At 38.8% G+C, this 16,300-nt stretch overlaps 1 protein-coding gene across 1 annotated transcript in view; it reads left to right on the top strand.

The window, feature by feature from the left end:
* Positions 1–16,300, top strand: part of HAO1 (hydroxyacid oxidase 1) — a 91,865-nt gene that overhangs the window by 40,218 nt on the left and 35,347 nt on the right. The window contains exon 3 of the mRNA XM_082428234.1: positions 15,347–15,602. Within this exon, the coding sequence (XP_082284360.1) occupies positions 15,347–15,602 (256 nt within the window). The remainder of the gene's footprint in view (positions 1–15,346; positions 15,603–16,300) is intronic.

Here is a 16,300-nt window from a genome sequence, read left to right as displayed (position 1 = left end):
AAGGTGCATGCAGAGCAGACCCCCCCCCCCCGGGGGAGTGCAGGAGACTGAAATACTTGATAGACATTAGCATAAGGTAGAACAGGCAGAACAAAGAGGATGTGGTGACACTGAGGACACAGAGGAACTGGCAACGGAAGGTTATACACACCTAGCTTGGAGAAGCCAAGATCCTGAACACATTCCTGTCAGGGCAGTGACATGACTGTATATGTTCCAGATTTGTGGTAGAATCATCCCTCAAGGATTTCAACATTCTTAAGGTTTTCTTCGACCTTCCAATTACTGTCTATGGATTGATGGTGTTTTTAATATTAAGATTAATCCCCCAAACAGGTGGTGATCAGCTCATAACAAAGAGTATTCCTTGGCTGGTACATTTTGGTGGTGGGATGGATAGGTTACTTGGAAGGAAAGAATGTGTGCCTGGAACAGATACTATTGGTGCCCAAGATATATTCCCTTATTACTTCCCATTTCTATCAGAACCTGCAACTCTTTGCCTAACATTTTCTCTGGCAGCAGGAGCTGATGAATGGGGGTGGTGGTTGGAAGCAGGTGAGTGGAAGGGCATCCCTCTGGCTGGTGGATAAATACCTCAGCTCTCTTTGATCAAGGTAACTGAAGCATCTTCTAATCCCATCGCCCAGGGTTTCCCTAATAAGACTGAGCCCCAGTTGCCTTCAGAAGTTACCTGCTCATTAGCACACCCTTCATTGGCTGCCTCCCATCCTTCTTTCACTTTCCTACTCTGTCAGCTCACCTTGCCATCATTCCCAAATAAAAGACTCAGGCTCATAGCATTGTCTCATTGTCAGCTTCTGGAAGAATGCAAACCAAGACAATGACGAACTGAATATTTGTACAGCCACAGGCAAATTTAAGGAAGAGTGGAGGAACCTACGTATTTGGTAGACACTGCTTTCTTTTCTCAAAACTCAGAAAATCAACATGGAATTATGCAGCTGATATTTGATTTACTCTATCATTTCCAAATATGGAAACTCAAGCTAGCCTGATCCTTGGGGAGACTGTGAGATCTATGGATGCTGTTGTGGAGGATTTTTTTCCCACTCTCCTAATTATCTGGACCCTAATCAAGTTTTCTTTTTTCCAGGGTCTTGGTCCCTAGCTAGAAGGAGAAATTGGGGCCACGTTCAGAGGATACGGGTTAGTTAGAAGCCATCTCTGGAGAAAGTGTTCCTGTTAGCCTGGTCAGTAAGAGTAGGTGAAATCAAATCCCCAGGGAATGGTCTGGCCTGAATAATTAGAATGAGCATCTAGAAAGTTCTGGAAGTTGCCACGGTACCACGGTCTTGCCTTCCCAGCTGGTTCTCTAGACTTCTTCACAGAGCCTTGCTTCAGGGGTCCTTTGGCCTTTCTTCTCACCACTGTAGGACATGTCCCTGTTTTGAACTAAGCCCAAGAACAGAGCTTTCTTCTTTACATGACTGTGTGGTCGTAGAGTGACCAATGGAGCTACTCTTTCTTCATTTTCTAAATGGCAACGAGTATAGGGTTGCCAAATAAAATACAGGGAACTAGTTATAGTTGCATTTCAGATAAAAACCAAATCATTTGTAACTGGGTATCCTATGTTTATTTGCTACAGCCGGCAACCCTAGTTAAATGAGAGATCTTACCTCTAGAGGCTCTTGTGAGAGTCACATGAGATAAATACTAGGACAAGCTTCCCAAAATGGGGCTCAATTTTTATTTGCCCCTGAGATTCCAAGTCCCTAAAATATTTCTCTCCCATACATTAAAAACTCACTTTCATGCTCACGCAGTGGTTGAGAATCTGCCTGCCAAAGCAGGGGACACGGGTTCGAGCCCTGGTCTCGGAAGATCCCACATACCGCGGAGCGACTACGCCCGTGAGCCACAACTACTGAGCCTGCGCGTCTGGAGCCTGTGCTCCGCAACAAGAGAGGCCGTGATAGTGAGAGGCCCACGCACCACGATGAAGAGTGGCCCCCACTTGCCGCAACTAGAGAAAGCCCTCGCACAGAAACGAAGACCCAACACAGCCATAAATAAATAAATAAATAAATAAATAAAATTAAACAAAACAAAACAAAACAAAAAAACTCATTCCATTTAAAAACAAAAAACAACAAAAAAACTCACTTTCAGAAAAGTATACTCCGTTTATAATACCTTAGTGGGAGTAAAAAATTGCTCTTTTTACTCTGTTAAAGATGTTTTTGTTTTACGCTTTATGCAGGAACCTCAAAAAATGACTTTAAGGACCAGGCTGGTAATGTAAATGTCCAAGGAGGGATGAAGTTAAGAAAACAGTAATGCAGGCTCAGTGGTGGAGAGGGTACCAAACCTAGATTGCAGGTTCCGTTGAAGGAGGGCAGCCACACCTTGGCACTAGCTAACTGATGCCCCATGGGAGTGAGGATGAAGGGTGGTTGCCAAATCTTCAAAAATTTTAAGAGAAGCCAGAAATCTTGATTTTTATGTGCAATGTCCTGGTTTTTAAATGTTGGCAAATAAATCAAAATTCTTTAAAACACTGTTTGGAGCAACAATGTGTGGGCCAAGGCAAATACTTTTGTGGGCTACAACTGTCCCCTGGGCTGTCCAGCTGGGGCATCTGATTTATGTGGAAATTCACCACTAACTACTTTCACTCTCTAGGATTATGTTTCCTCACTGATAAAGTGAGCTGCTTACATGAGATCAGTGGTTCACTTCCGGTGTCCCAAGGAGGCTGGAGTTGTTTCCAAGGATCTCAAAGAAGTTAAGTGTGTCACTGAACACGCAGCTACTTGTGTTGCTTGTTGGGACTGAAAAGAACAGCGCTTTAAAGAAAAAGTTCTGCTGCTAAGACCAAAACAAAGAGAACACACAAAAACATAAAACTCCCAACAGGAGTAGATGATCTTTACAATATTTTTCAGCATATAAATAAATTGTTTTGTGCCCTTTTAAGATGTCATCAAATACAAAAAAAGGGACCAAAGTCAAGACCTGTCCCTCTTGACATTTCTGAAATCCCCCCTCTCTCCCTTACTTTCTACTCTATGCCAGCCCTGGAGGATATAGACTGTGGCGTGAGCATCCGCCTACATTGGATTTTCATTTCTCAAAACTGCATTCTTGGGATAGAAGAGAACGATCAGATAATTACTGATCTCTAGATCTTGCTGAAAACAAATAGGTGTTTAATAAATGCTTACATAAATTTTAAAAGTGATACTTCAAAGTCTTGTGGAAAATGATGATAGCGAACACTTATTTAGCAATTAATGTGTGCCAGGCAATTTGAATTTATTAACTCAGCTATCCCTGACCACTGTCTTAAAATGTGTGAGCCCAAAGCCCTGAGGATCTTTCTCTGACTCCTGTGCATGTGGAAACTGAGGCTTGGAGAGATTAAATACCTTGCTCAAGGTTATTAATCACTTACACAATGCTGTCTATAATACCCTGGTCAGTTACTGATATTTCCAAATGTCATTAACTGCAGCAAGACCCCTAAGGCAAACTGTATGCTATAGTCTTGGAATATTTACTATAAATGTTCTATGTTTTTACAGTTTTATCCTTTTAGTTTTGAGACTATGGAATAAGCCACAGAATATGAAACTTATTAGGAAATAAGAGCCTTATGCAAAATTCAGGAGCATAAATAAAGGAGCTTGAATTTTAAACAAATGAAAATTAAAACTCTTTTAAGATGGAAGGAAAATAACCAGAAAACACTCAGTGGAGAGCAGTTTGCTATGCATTGTTTTATGAATAAGAGATTTATTGCAGTGGATGATTTAGTCAACATTTTAATAATTGACCATTATTATAATATTTAAGCAGTCATATAAATGCCTCTACTTATAATGGCATATCGTTTGAAACTCTACTAGATTGTTTTTTGATTTTTTAAGTTTTATCCTTCACATAAGCCTCAGGGATGAATACAGAATCATTTCTCCAAAATATTTAACATATTGAAGAAAATAGCAATAATAAACATAAATGCTAGTAGCACATAAGGGAGGTGGTCTCATTAGGTTAAATTTCCATCTTGCAAAATAAGTAGAACATTTCTGATTTCTCAGAGAACCAATTAACAAAATGCTTACTATAGCATTGAGGCTTTTAGGACATTATGGTGAAAATCTCTTTGGTTTTATGCCCAGTAGCTGTAATAAAATTTTATTTTGTTCTCCGTGGAGGTACACATTAGCTCTTTTGCTCCATTTAATCATGGGAAATCAAAAAGAAAGAGAAAAAAGAGATTAAATATTTACTTATCCTTTTGCTTCTGACTTGTTATGTGGACAAATGCCACATGAGGGAGTGCTGGGACCTCAAATAGAGAAAGATTAAAACCCACCTAATGCATTCCAGGAATGCTCGGCATATTAGTAAATTCTTATTAAACTGTCAAAAAAAAAAAAAAAAGATTTAAAAAAGAAATTCCTGCCCCTGGATGCAATTAGAGGCTACCACACAGGATCTGATGGGTCATAAAACCATTAAATCTAAACACTTTCTTTTTGAGTCTAAAAAGCCAGAACATTCCAAAGTGAAGTTTTGGGACTCAGTTATGACTTGGCCACCTATTAAGGTGCAGGTGGAACAGATTGCAGAGTAACACAAAGACCCCAAAGAACTGAATTAGGGTGTAGGCAAGAGCTTTAGCTGTTGAATTTTCTGGATTTTCCGAGATTAAGTGATCAACCTTAACACTGAGTGAAAGACCATTCAGCAGGAAAAATTGTCATTTCCTTTGCTCCAGACTCAAACGATGTATTGTTGAAAGCTTTATTGATATATTTATGTGTTGTACTAGGTGATCAAGTAGATATACATTTCAGCATACCTACAAGGAAAATATCACCATTATTCTTAATTTTATCTAAATCCAGGAAAAGCACCAGATTTGCTTTAAATGAAATTTTACTCTTTCTGAGGTGAGTGCTCTTTATGCACCAGGTGCTTGGACTTTACATCCCTATTATTAATCCTCGCAATAGACCTGTGAGGTCATTATTATTTATCATTCTCCTCAGTTGACAGTGGAGGAGAAGGACACCTTTGGCCAATGTCTAGTGTTGGTCAGTGGTTAAGATGAGGTTTGTTGATCTGTTTCTCTCCAGAGTTTGACCCAGTTATTTGTCTTCATCCATTATTTTATCATTTTTACTGAGAAGAAACAAAAGTACGGAGGAATAAAGGAGAAAGGATAGTTCACTAAAACTTTGTCCAAATTACATTAGTTAAACATTTGGAAGGGAATATCTCTTTGCATCATTGTAGTAAAAAAAATCAATTCATACCTTTTCTTGCTTTTATTTTCAAACTCTTTTATCTCAATTTTGTGTTCTGGACCTTCTTTTTCAATAATCAAAAGTCAGTGGACAGGCTCTTTCTGTACATACACTCACTCATGTTACATCTACAGACACATGCATATATACATATAAATATATATTAGTGATTATGGACATCTTATATATGCATATATATAAATGTATAATTCATATATAAAATTTTTCAAAAAGTGATAGATTCAGTGTTGAAATCACTTTGCAACGAGACAAACTTCATTAATCCAAAACAGCTATTAAAAAATTAGACTCCAGCTATCTTAAAGACCAACATCAAGTGAAATAATTTCTAGTATTTTGCACCAGAATTTCAACAATTGATCAGCTTTCTCGCGAGCATGAGATTGCTTCTTCTCAAATTATTAGTGTGCCTGATGACATTAAAGATGTGACAGTGAGAAGTCAGAGGCTGACATATATATTCCAATACTGAGGTTGTTAAATTGAGAGAGGTTGATTGAAGTCACCACGTGCAAACCTGATACTCCTTGAAACCATCGCTAAAAGGCATCTCACTGTGGTGTCATCTCCATGCCATCAGCCAGTTATGACAGGACCTGACGACTCAATAAAATGACAGAATAATAACCTGGGAATCATTATAGTAAAGCTAATGTTTTTGTCTATTGCAGAATTCTGCCCCAGAGATAAAGTAGGAGCAAAGAAGGGAGGGCTAAGATGTCATTGGGCTAACTGTTCCTTGAAAATATTTCCATACAATGAAAAAGAGTTCTTGAGGTGTAGTGACATTATGACTGCTCAAGGTTACTGTTCCAAATTCAGACAATGAACCATCATGAAAACACTGGTTTCTTGGCCTTTTGGGGCAGTATTTAAATTGGTTAAATTTTCTAAATTGTACATGAACATTTGTGTGACCACTTCTAAGTATTTCACTCATAATTATAGTAGAAGTTTTGTTTTTCCCTTAGATGACTGACTTCAGAACATTCTTTTTCTGGGTAATCTCAATGATAACTTTAGACATTAAGACAATAATGTTAATTGTGTCTTTAACAAACCTGTGTAATAATAGTTCCTGTGCAAAGAAAGGCTGACCTACTCATTGGCTGGTAGGGTACACTGGTAGTATCAGAACACTTCAGTGTGTCAGACCCTGAGTTTAGAACCACACAACTGCTTGGTACTTTGTCATTGCATATTTTCCCCATTACATAATGACTTCCTGTGCAGAGGACAAAATGCATTTTCTCAACAAAATTTTCAGCACAGCTGTTTTGGTGACCAAGTTTTGCAGGAGCTTTTTAATCAAATGCACCTAAAAAAAACCCCTTTGGGCCCTTTCATCATATTACCCCCTTTCCTTTAAATACATAATTTTGGAAGCTTAACTCACTTTTCCCATATAGGAGAGTTATTTTCAAAGAAATAATTTGTACCCAAAGTAACACATTGCTTAGTTGCTCTGCTCTAATCTGAGTATATGATTTATCCCACATGAATTAATGTTCCAAATAACAGACATTGACTCCCATTGATAACTAATAGTTTACATTTTCTCTGTTGTTGTTGTTTTTCTTTTTTGTGGTAGTGAATAAACATCATTCTCAAATGTATTATAATTCTCTTCCTTGTCAAGTCTAGCATGATGAACTTTAGTTTTATTTGATGATTCAGCAGCTTATTTATATGTGTAAGGTTGTTGGTCCTGACATTAAACATTTGGAAGCTACTTTATATTGGTAAATTGTGCATTCTTAACTTTGAGAAACATCTCCTTCTTCTTCCTCATCTTCTGTCATTTTATTTTTATTCTGTTGCTTATTTTTGCCTTGAATTTGAAATCTAGGAAGCTAGGCAAATCCTGGATAAGCAAGGTTATAAAATATGTCTGATAATGGTTAAGTGTGCTGAGAGGTTGTTACTGTAATGCAATTTAGTTCCTTGACTTTAAATCTAGCAAAAGATGAATGCATAAGAAAATGTTGCAAAGGTACCTGTGCCCCTCTCCAGAGGGACAACAATGGAGAAGAAAGATTCAGCAGTATGTGGCTGGCAACTGACAAGACAGGAGCCAGCTGCTACCCCCGCTAACACCACTGGTCAGTTTCTCCCTCCTGTTTCCTATAAGGTCCTATCACTACTCAGGCCATCAGATATATCCAATTAACTTGCATGAGTCCTTGTGAAAGAAGATATCTACTTCATTCTTCTTAAAGTATAGTCCATGAAACAAGCATCAGCATCACTCGGGAGCTTGTTAGAAATATAGAACCTAAGTCCTATCCCAGACCTACTGGGTCAGAATCTGAATTTTATCAACATCCCCATGTGATTCCTATGCACGTATAAGCTTGAGAAGCACTGGACAAAGACTTGGAATGAAAGTTTCTGGTGGTTCCCAGCCAAAGGCATAACTTAAATCCTCAAAGATGAAACAGTTTTGGGTGTAGCATGAATATCATTTCCATCCGAAGATCCTCTAAGACCTTCTGAGAGCCTGCGGATTTCATGATGACTGCCTGCAATGAGCAGGAACTGCGAAGCAGACTCTCAGATACACAAGAGAGACATGTACAAAGCAGTTTTCAACTAAAGAACTGGGACAGGCAGACTTAGCATCCCCTAAAATTTAAGGCCACAATAGGTTTCCTGTCTTCTCTACTTCACATCCAGATTACCTGGATTAGAAGTAAATGTTGTCATTAGGCTTGATGTAAAATGAAACCCTGGCAAAATTTAGAAGTACAATTGCATTCCTTAGCCACAGGGAGGATTTTGCCAGCTCATGCTGCTTTGCAAAGCTATTTACCTGTTCTAGCCCAGCCAAATCGCTAAACATCGGAGTTTAGCATTTGCATCAACCCCAGGGGTGGCTGCATTCATATCTAATATGAAGTGATGTAAACCTTGGTAGTTGATTACAGGTTTCATAGTGTAGGAAACTGAGTTATTTCTATTGAATGGTGGTCTGGGGAGGAAGAATTAACTTGATCTTATGCCAGATTATTGCAAACCCTGAAGCATTTCCCCAGCCTAGGGCATGTGATTTAATTCTAATAAGAAACTTCATTTGGATAGGTCTGAGGATAACTTTTATTCTGTTAAACACAATGCACCAACATTTTCCACTAGCCCATAGCTCACTTTGGGGTTGGGGGAGGGGTTATAGCTGATAATAAACAATGATACTGATCTCATTATTTCCATATCATTATACTTGCAGTTGTATTGCAAATAAAAGAGGAGAGAAACCAAATAGTGTAGGGAGAATTTGAAACCATTGCTTCTAGGTATTACTGGTTGATGGCTGGACTTAGCAAAAGCTGACAGCCGCATAGATTCACACTTCTCTCCATGGAAATCTGTAGGCAAATAAAGGGTAGGCATGAGGAGTGGGGAAATGCATGTTTTTGTTACACCTCCTAGATTATTTGCTTTTGTTTTGTCCCTGACTTTCCAAAAAGATGTACACCCTCGGAATGTATTAATGGAAATTATCAGCCCTAGCCCAGAATTCCTTGGCCTGGAGAAGTTTCCTGTCTCCCTTAAGTGCTTTCTTGCTTCGGGTAGTGAGAATTTGACCGTGTATTTGCAAGGAGAAATGGGTGCCTTACGCATCAAAACCATTGCAGAGGAAAGCTGTGTGTTGAGAAGATTGTGAATAATGAGGAGAAATCCAGGTCCTCGGCAAAATTCTGAAAATTTAAAAAGCTATCTAGAACTTCTTTTCCCAAATAGTATTAGGCATTCTCTCACTTAACCCTTTACAATTGTTTACCTTTAGAGTTTACCAGAAAACATCCACAAACATTGTCTCAGTGGACCATCTGACAATACTATGAAATGGGCAGGGCAGCAGCTGTGATTAGACAAATTTTGCAGATGAAATGTGCCTCATGGTTAGCAAGGCTGGGACTGTAGCCCAGGCCTTCTGACTCTCAATACATTGTATCTTGTCTTTCTGAGAGATAGATGTTATCACATAGGTGATTTATAGGGTTTATCTTTGATGTTTCAAGGTGCAAAACCTTACTAGTGTCTCTTTTAGTGGTGTGTGTGTGTGTGTGTGTGTGTGTGTGAGTGAGTGATATGCATTTTTTAATAGCAATGGCATAATGTATTACTGTTGCCTCTAAATAAAGAAGAAAAAGAAATGTCAAATATAAACAAAGTCTCAATATATCTAGAGCATTTAAAGTTTAGGTGTCTATCCTTGAAGATGTATCTTAGGGATGATGAAACAAAGAAACAAAGAGCTTGTGGAAGTAAGGAAATTCATATGAGATCAATGTTTACTTAATGGTGTAGCCTCTTGGGTACGTTGTTTCTAGGATACCTTCAGTATTATGAAAGCCAAGATTTTTAGACTTGGATAAATACTGGGGACCCTCATCATGGGCAAGAGCCAGGCCTTGCCTTTACAGTAATATCACCTCAGAAATGATCTGCATTTTGCCAGGAGGTGGGAAAAGGCGACATGCATTGGAGTTTTCTGTTGCTGCACCACATTTTGGGAATGGAGGTCTATGAAAGTTGACCCCTGCCCTTTGTAAAATGAAATCTGACAGTTGCTACTTTTGAGAGCAGGTGAGAGTTTCATTGTGGAAAATGAATAGGGAGAGAAAATGGACTTCAACAATTTTGTGCTTTTGACGCTAGACTAGGATAACTCGAATTAGAATTTCTCAACAAAATCTGACTATGCTAGGTAGTTTACAAAACTCAAAAGCTTGTAATTTTTGCCCCCCAAAGAACAATATGAGCTGGAAGGACACATGTTTATTTCTGAGGCCAAGGTGATATTTGAAACATTTAGCAACCAGTAGAGCAAAGACTTTGACCAATTGCAAGAGATGCTCAGGTGTTTTTCTCTAGTGCTCTAATGGTGGTCTGGACGTACCCAGCCCTGCCAGGCACCAGCCTTTAAATTGCTGTGTGGGTGTGTGGGGTTTGGGGAATCCAGAGACTCCTTAGTGAGAGAAAAGAGAGATGTCACATTGAAGGGACTCAGGAAGAGGGGTCATTTACTTCGGAGCCATGGTTATTTACAAACAGGAATGGAAGTATTTCAATATTTTAACAAGCTGAATTGTCATGCTGGTATGTACCAATGGAATCTTAGATCTGTCCTTAGTGGAGGCAGGAAAATTTTCAACTGTCTCTGTGAGTGGTCCTTGCAAATCCCAGGCTCCCTTATCTCCTTCTAACATAAAACTGTGTTGAAAACAGTGGATGTAATTCATCAATGTTTTTTCTTTTTTTAAACATGTTTATTGGAGTATAGTTGCTTTACAATGTTGTGTTAGTTTCTGCTGTATAACAAAGTGAATCAGCTATATGTATACATATATCCCCATATCCCCTCCCTCTGGCATCTCCCTCCCACCCTCCCTATCCCACCCCTCTAGGTGGTCACAAAGCACCGAGCTGATGTCTCTGTGCTATTCAGCTTCTTCCCACTAGCTATCTGTTTTACCTTTTGGTAGTGTATATATGTCCATGTCACTCTCTCACTTCGTCCCAGCTTACCTTTCCCCCTCCCCATGTCCTCAAGTCCATTCTCTTCATCTGCGTCTTTATTCCTACCCTGCCCTTAGGTTCTTCAGAACCTTTATTTTTTTAGATTCCATATATATATGTTAGCATACGGTATTTGTTTTTCTCTTTCTGACTTCACTCTGTATGACAGACTCTAGGTCCATCCACCTCACTACAAATAACTCAATTTCATTTCCTTTTATGGCTGAGCAATATTCCATTGTATATATGTGCCACATCTTCTTTAACCATTCAGCTGTTGATGGACACTTAGGTTGCTTCCATGTCCTGGCTATTGTAAATAGTGCTGCAATGAACATTGGGATACATGACTCTTTTTGAATTATGGTTTTCTCAGGGTATAGGCCCAGTAGTGGGATTTCTTTGTCGTATAGTAGTTCCATTTTTAGTTTTTTAAGGAACCTCCATACTGTTCTCCATAGTGGCTGTATCAATTTACATTCCCACCAACAGGGCAAGAGGGTTCCCTTTTCTCCACACCCTCTCCAGTATTTATTGTTTGTAGATTTTTTGATGATGGCCATTCTGACCGGTGTGAGGTGATACCTCATTGTAGTTTTGATTTGCATTTCTCTAATGATTAGTGATGTTGAGCATCCTTTCATGTGTTTGTTGGCAATCGGTATATCTTCTTTGGAGAAATGTCTATTTAGGTCTTCTGCCCATTTTTGGTTTGGGTTGTTTGTTTTTTTGATATTGAGCTGCATGAGCTGCTTGTAAATCTTGGAGATTAATCCTTTGTCAGTTGCTTCATTTGCAAATATTTTCTCCCATTCTGAGGGTTGTCTTGTTTATGGTTTCCTTTGCTGTGCAAAAGCTTTTAAGTTTCATTAGGTCCCTTTTGTTTATTTTTGTTTTTATTTCTATTTCTCTTAGAGGTGGGTCAAAAAGGATCTTGCTGTGATTTATGTCATAGAGTGTTCTGCCTATGTTTTCCTCTAAGAGTTTTATAGTGTCTGACCTTACATTTAGGTCTTTAATCCATTTTGAGTTTATTTTTGTTTATGGTGTTAAGAAGTGTTCTAATTTCAGTTTTTTACATGTAGCTGTCCAGTTTTCCCAGCACCACTTATTGAAGAGGCTGTCTTTTCTCCATTGTATATTCTTGCCTCCTTTGTCAAATATAAGGTAACCATATGTGCATGGGTTTATCTATGAGCTTTCTATCCTGTTCCATTGATCTATATTTCTGTTTTTGTGCCAGTACCATAATGTCTTGATTACTGTAGCTTTGTAGTATAGTCTGAAGTCAGGGAGCCTGATTCCTCCAGCTCTGTTTTTCTTTCTCAGGATTGCTTTGGCTATTTGGAGTAATGTTTTTCCTTATCACAGCAAATAATCACAAGCTAATGGGGATCATAGCACATTTGTAATATATGTTCTAGAAACATGGAGCCATCTCAGTTTTGCTCCTGTTCTTTCTTGGGAGTAACATCTTAGCCTCAACTCATCATATGTCAACACAGACTCTGGTATTCCCCCTGCATCCAGGAGACTGTCTTGGAGTAAACCTGTTAATTTACCAAATATTTATTGAATGCCTATACCTGGAAACAATGGTAACTTAGAATTTGGGGGGACCCTGATTCAAAATTTCAGTCCTGTATGATTTAATCTTGGAAAACGAACCTCAAGCACCAATAACATCAGGAACCATTAGTATCAAAGCCAGAAGACTCAGGAACTGGATGGCATGGACTGGCCTTACCTTACTCCAGACATGCTTACCCAAGGGAAATGGGCAAAATGCTTGTTAAGGCTGAGGCCTCCTGCTAGTTTGATAGTTTAAATAAAGTAAATATTATTGGTGCATTGGTTTGTAGCATTTTAACAATCTGTGTGGAATGTCTGTAGATATTTCTTATGAATTCAAGGAGATCTGTTTGAGGATTTTTGATCCTTATTAGCAGAGCTGCTGTTGCCTGCATGACGCCTTTGCATAAACTACAAAAAGGTGCCTTATCATTTGCTAGTCCTCTTAGCTGGACCACTTTGTGCAGCCACAGTCTGTACCTGGAAACCAATGGCAGGCCTTACCCACTGGTTTCCAAATTTCCATGCTTTCACAGAACTCTGGCCATGGTATTGTCCCTCAGGCATATGGAAAACTGTGGGTGTTCCTTGGGTGTCATGGTCCTGAAGGATTGGGGGAGTACATTTATCCATATTTGATACCAGGGAAGTCTTCTGGGCATCTGGGAATTCTAGGAAAATCATTGCCCTGCGGGAGTGTTCAGACATGCTGGGTTCTTGTTCCACTCAGCTGCCCATCTCTCTGTGACCTTACTTAGACCACATCCTCTTCAGGACACATTTTCTTTGTGGTAAATTGATGGTTAGGAGATTCTGATCCCAGCAATCAGTGTCCTCTGGTGTTTGTTCCAAACAGCACTGGATGACCTAGAGCTATTTTCCATATTTACAACTCAATGAAAATAACATTATGGTTCAGGATGTTCATACATATTACTACTTATTATTACTTACTTAAAATGTGGTTTTTTTTGGACAATATTTTGCAAATCATGAGTCCTTAAGAGAGAAAGTCTCAAAGGAACACTTGGAGGAAACGGATTAGTTACCCATAGATCATATAATCTCCAGCTGAAGTCTTCTTGATCTGACCTGTGACCTGAAAAATAGGGATGAAAAACACCTTCAATGACATAGGAAAAGTAGCATTTATCAAAAACAAACCCCACTTTATTACCAGGTGAACTTAGAGTTTTACTATCAAATGACAATGCTATTTAAATGTGAAAGTGTGGTCCAGGGACCGGCAGCATCAGTACCACCTGGAAGCTGGTTAGAAAGGCAAGTTCTTGGGCCCCATCTCAGAACGACTGAATCCGAAACTCTGGGGGTGTTTTTCACAACCTGTGTTTTCACAAATACTCCAGGGGATTTGGTTGCCTGCTAAAGATCGAGAAGCATGAAAGCATTTTAACCTCTCAGAGTAGCTTTGTAAACAGCATGTCACTTGATTCTTATCATCACCCTGTAAGTGTCACTTGGATGACTTTTACTCACATTTGATATATGGCAGGGACACAGGTAGGTCGAATGACCCAGGGTCACACAGTCAGTTTTATATATTTATTATTTATCTCTTGGCATGTTTGGCATTTGGCATACAAACACTTTATCAGTTTCTCCTGCACTAAAGCTGACCCCAATTTGACTACCTTTTTTTGGAAAAAAGCCTATCACCCATGTTCTTTCAAGTTCTCTAAGACAATAACTTACATGATTTTATCTAATTTTTCATTTATTTGCTCATGTTTTGGTATCTTGTTTAAAAGATTGTGAGATAACTGATGTCTGTTTGAAATGTCTAACATATGAATTGTTTAAAATTTTAAAAGACAACGTAAATGGTAGATGCACCTTTAACAAAATCTTAAAAGATAAAATTTAAAAAGTTAAAAAGGAAGAAAAATTAAACTCTCCCACCTATCATTAACAATTAGTTGTTTAGGTTCATATACCAATAATCAGATTTGTACAAATCATGTTATATATGTTATTTTGGAGGCTTTTTGCTTTCTTTTTCTTTCTTTCTTTCTTCTTCTTCTGTTTTCTTCTTTTTTTTTTTTTTGGCTGTGCCATGTGTATCTTAGTTCCCCAACCAGGGATTGAACCCGGGCCCCAGCAGTGAGAGCACAGAGTACTAACCACTGGACTGCCAGGGAATTCCCTGCTTTCTTAATATACCTTGAAAAACTGTCTATGTCTGTCAATGTCATTCTTTTGTTACTGTCATAGTCAGAAAAAGAAGAGGGGTGAAATGAAAGAGGGATTGTGAGAGAGAGAGATTGATTTAAGGAATTGGCTCATACAATTGTATAGACTGGTAAGTCCAAAATCTATGGCTGGCACGTTAGAGACCCCAGAAAGAGCTGAGCTGGTGTTGAGTCTGGAGACAGTCTGCTGACAGAATTCCCTCTTCCTCAAGAACAGTCAGTCTTTTTCTTAAGGCCTTCAACTTATTAGATGAGGCCCATTCACATTATGGAGAGTAATCTGCTTTACTTAAGTCCACTGATTTAAATGCTAACCACCTTTAAAAAAATATCTTCACAGCAACATCTGGACATATTTGAGCAAATATCTGGGAACGATTGCTTAGCCAAGCTGACACATAAAATTAACCATCACAAAAATATTACTTTTCATGGGTGTGTATATTTCATTTTATTTATGAACTATAGGTTATCTAATCCCCTAAAGTTGGAGATTCAAGTTGCTCCCAATTTTTTTATCCTAATACATAGCACATCTTTGGCTATTTGAGTAATTTTTGTCTTCAAGATCAGTTCACAGAGTGTGGAAAGGAATGCATATTTCTTACTTTTAAAGACTTAACTTCTTATTTCCAAATTACCCTTGTAGGTGGCTTTACCCCTGGAACCACAACTTGAAGACTTTGAAGTAGGTAAAATGCCAGACTGACCTTGATCTTCTCCTTTCTTCCTAAGCTTGCAGGTCACTGGGAACGGGCATGATGCTGAGCTCCTGGGCCACCTCCTCAATTGAAGAAGTGGCAGAAGCTGGTCCTGAGGCACTTCGCTGGCTGCAGCTGTACATCTACAAGGACCGTGATGTTACCAAGCAGCTGGTGCGGCGGGCTGAGTGGATGGGCTACAAGGCCATATTTGTGACGGTGGACACACCTTACCTGGGCAACCGCTTCGATGATGTGCATAACAGGTTCAAACTGCCACCCCAACTCAGGTAACCATGGGTCTCTGATCACTGGGTCCCTGAGCTGGTTTTCTAATTCTCTTTGCTCTTGTCATGATCCAGCTCCAAAGACTTTCTCCAGTTTCTACATGGGTGACCTGGGGAATTAGATCTTCACAAAATGTTGGTCCCAATGTATGATTGACTGGGATCTTGTCTAGGGATGATAAGGTCTGGGTTCTAGAGATGGTGCCATTGTCATATATCCACATAATCCTCAGCAAATCACACCCCTTATATGGGTGTCATGTACTTGAGCTATAAAAACAGAGATAGGAATTGCCATATACTTGTAAAAGTCAAAAAAAATTATGTCTCAGAGTGCATTAAGGGCTTTGAGTAAGATGAATTTCCATATAGACAGAAGATATTTAATTTAACCTAAACAACAGCTTGTTATTGTGATCCTAATACCCTATTTTTTTGTCTGCTGAAATAAAACAGCCCCCTTTTAATTTTATTTTTATTGTATTTGGAACAACTCTGGCAAGGAAGATTGAAGAAAGCTAAAAGAATGGAGACAAAAGAAGCCACACATTTGCTCCTTCATCTACTACTTCTTTCAGCAATATTCCTCTTTTGTTGTGGTTCACTCATGGATCAAGATTCATTAACTTATTCACTGATTCATGCATTCTTTCATCCATTTACTCATTCATTCATCTTAGTAAAAACAATGTATCTAGTAA

The sequence above is a fragment of the Balaenoptera physalus genome, assembly GCF_965194825.1.
Source record: "Balaenoptera physalus genome assembly, chromosome: 16".
Taxonomy (NCBI): domain Eukaryota; kingdom Metazoa; phylum Chordata; class Mammalia; order Artiodactyla; family Balaenopteridae; genus Balaenoptera; species Balaenoptera physalus.
Note: the sequence above shows the minus strand (reverse complement) of the source record. Positions and strands in the feature narration are given on the sequence as shown.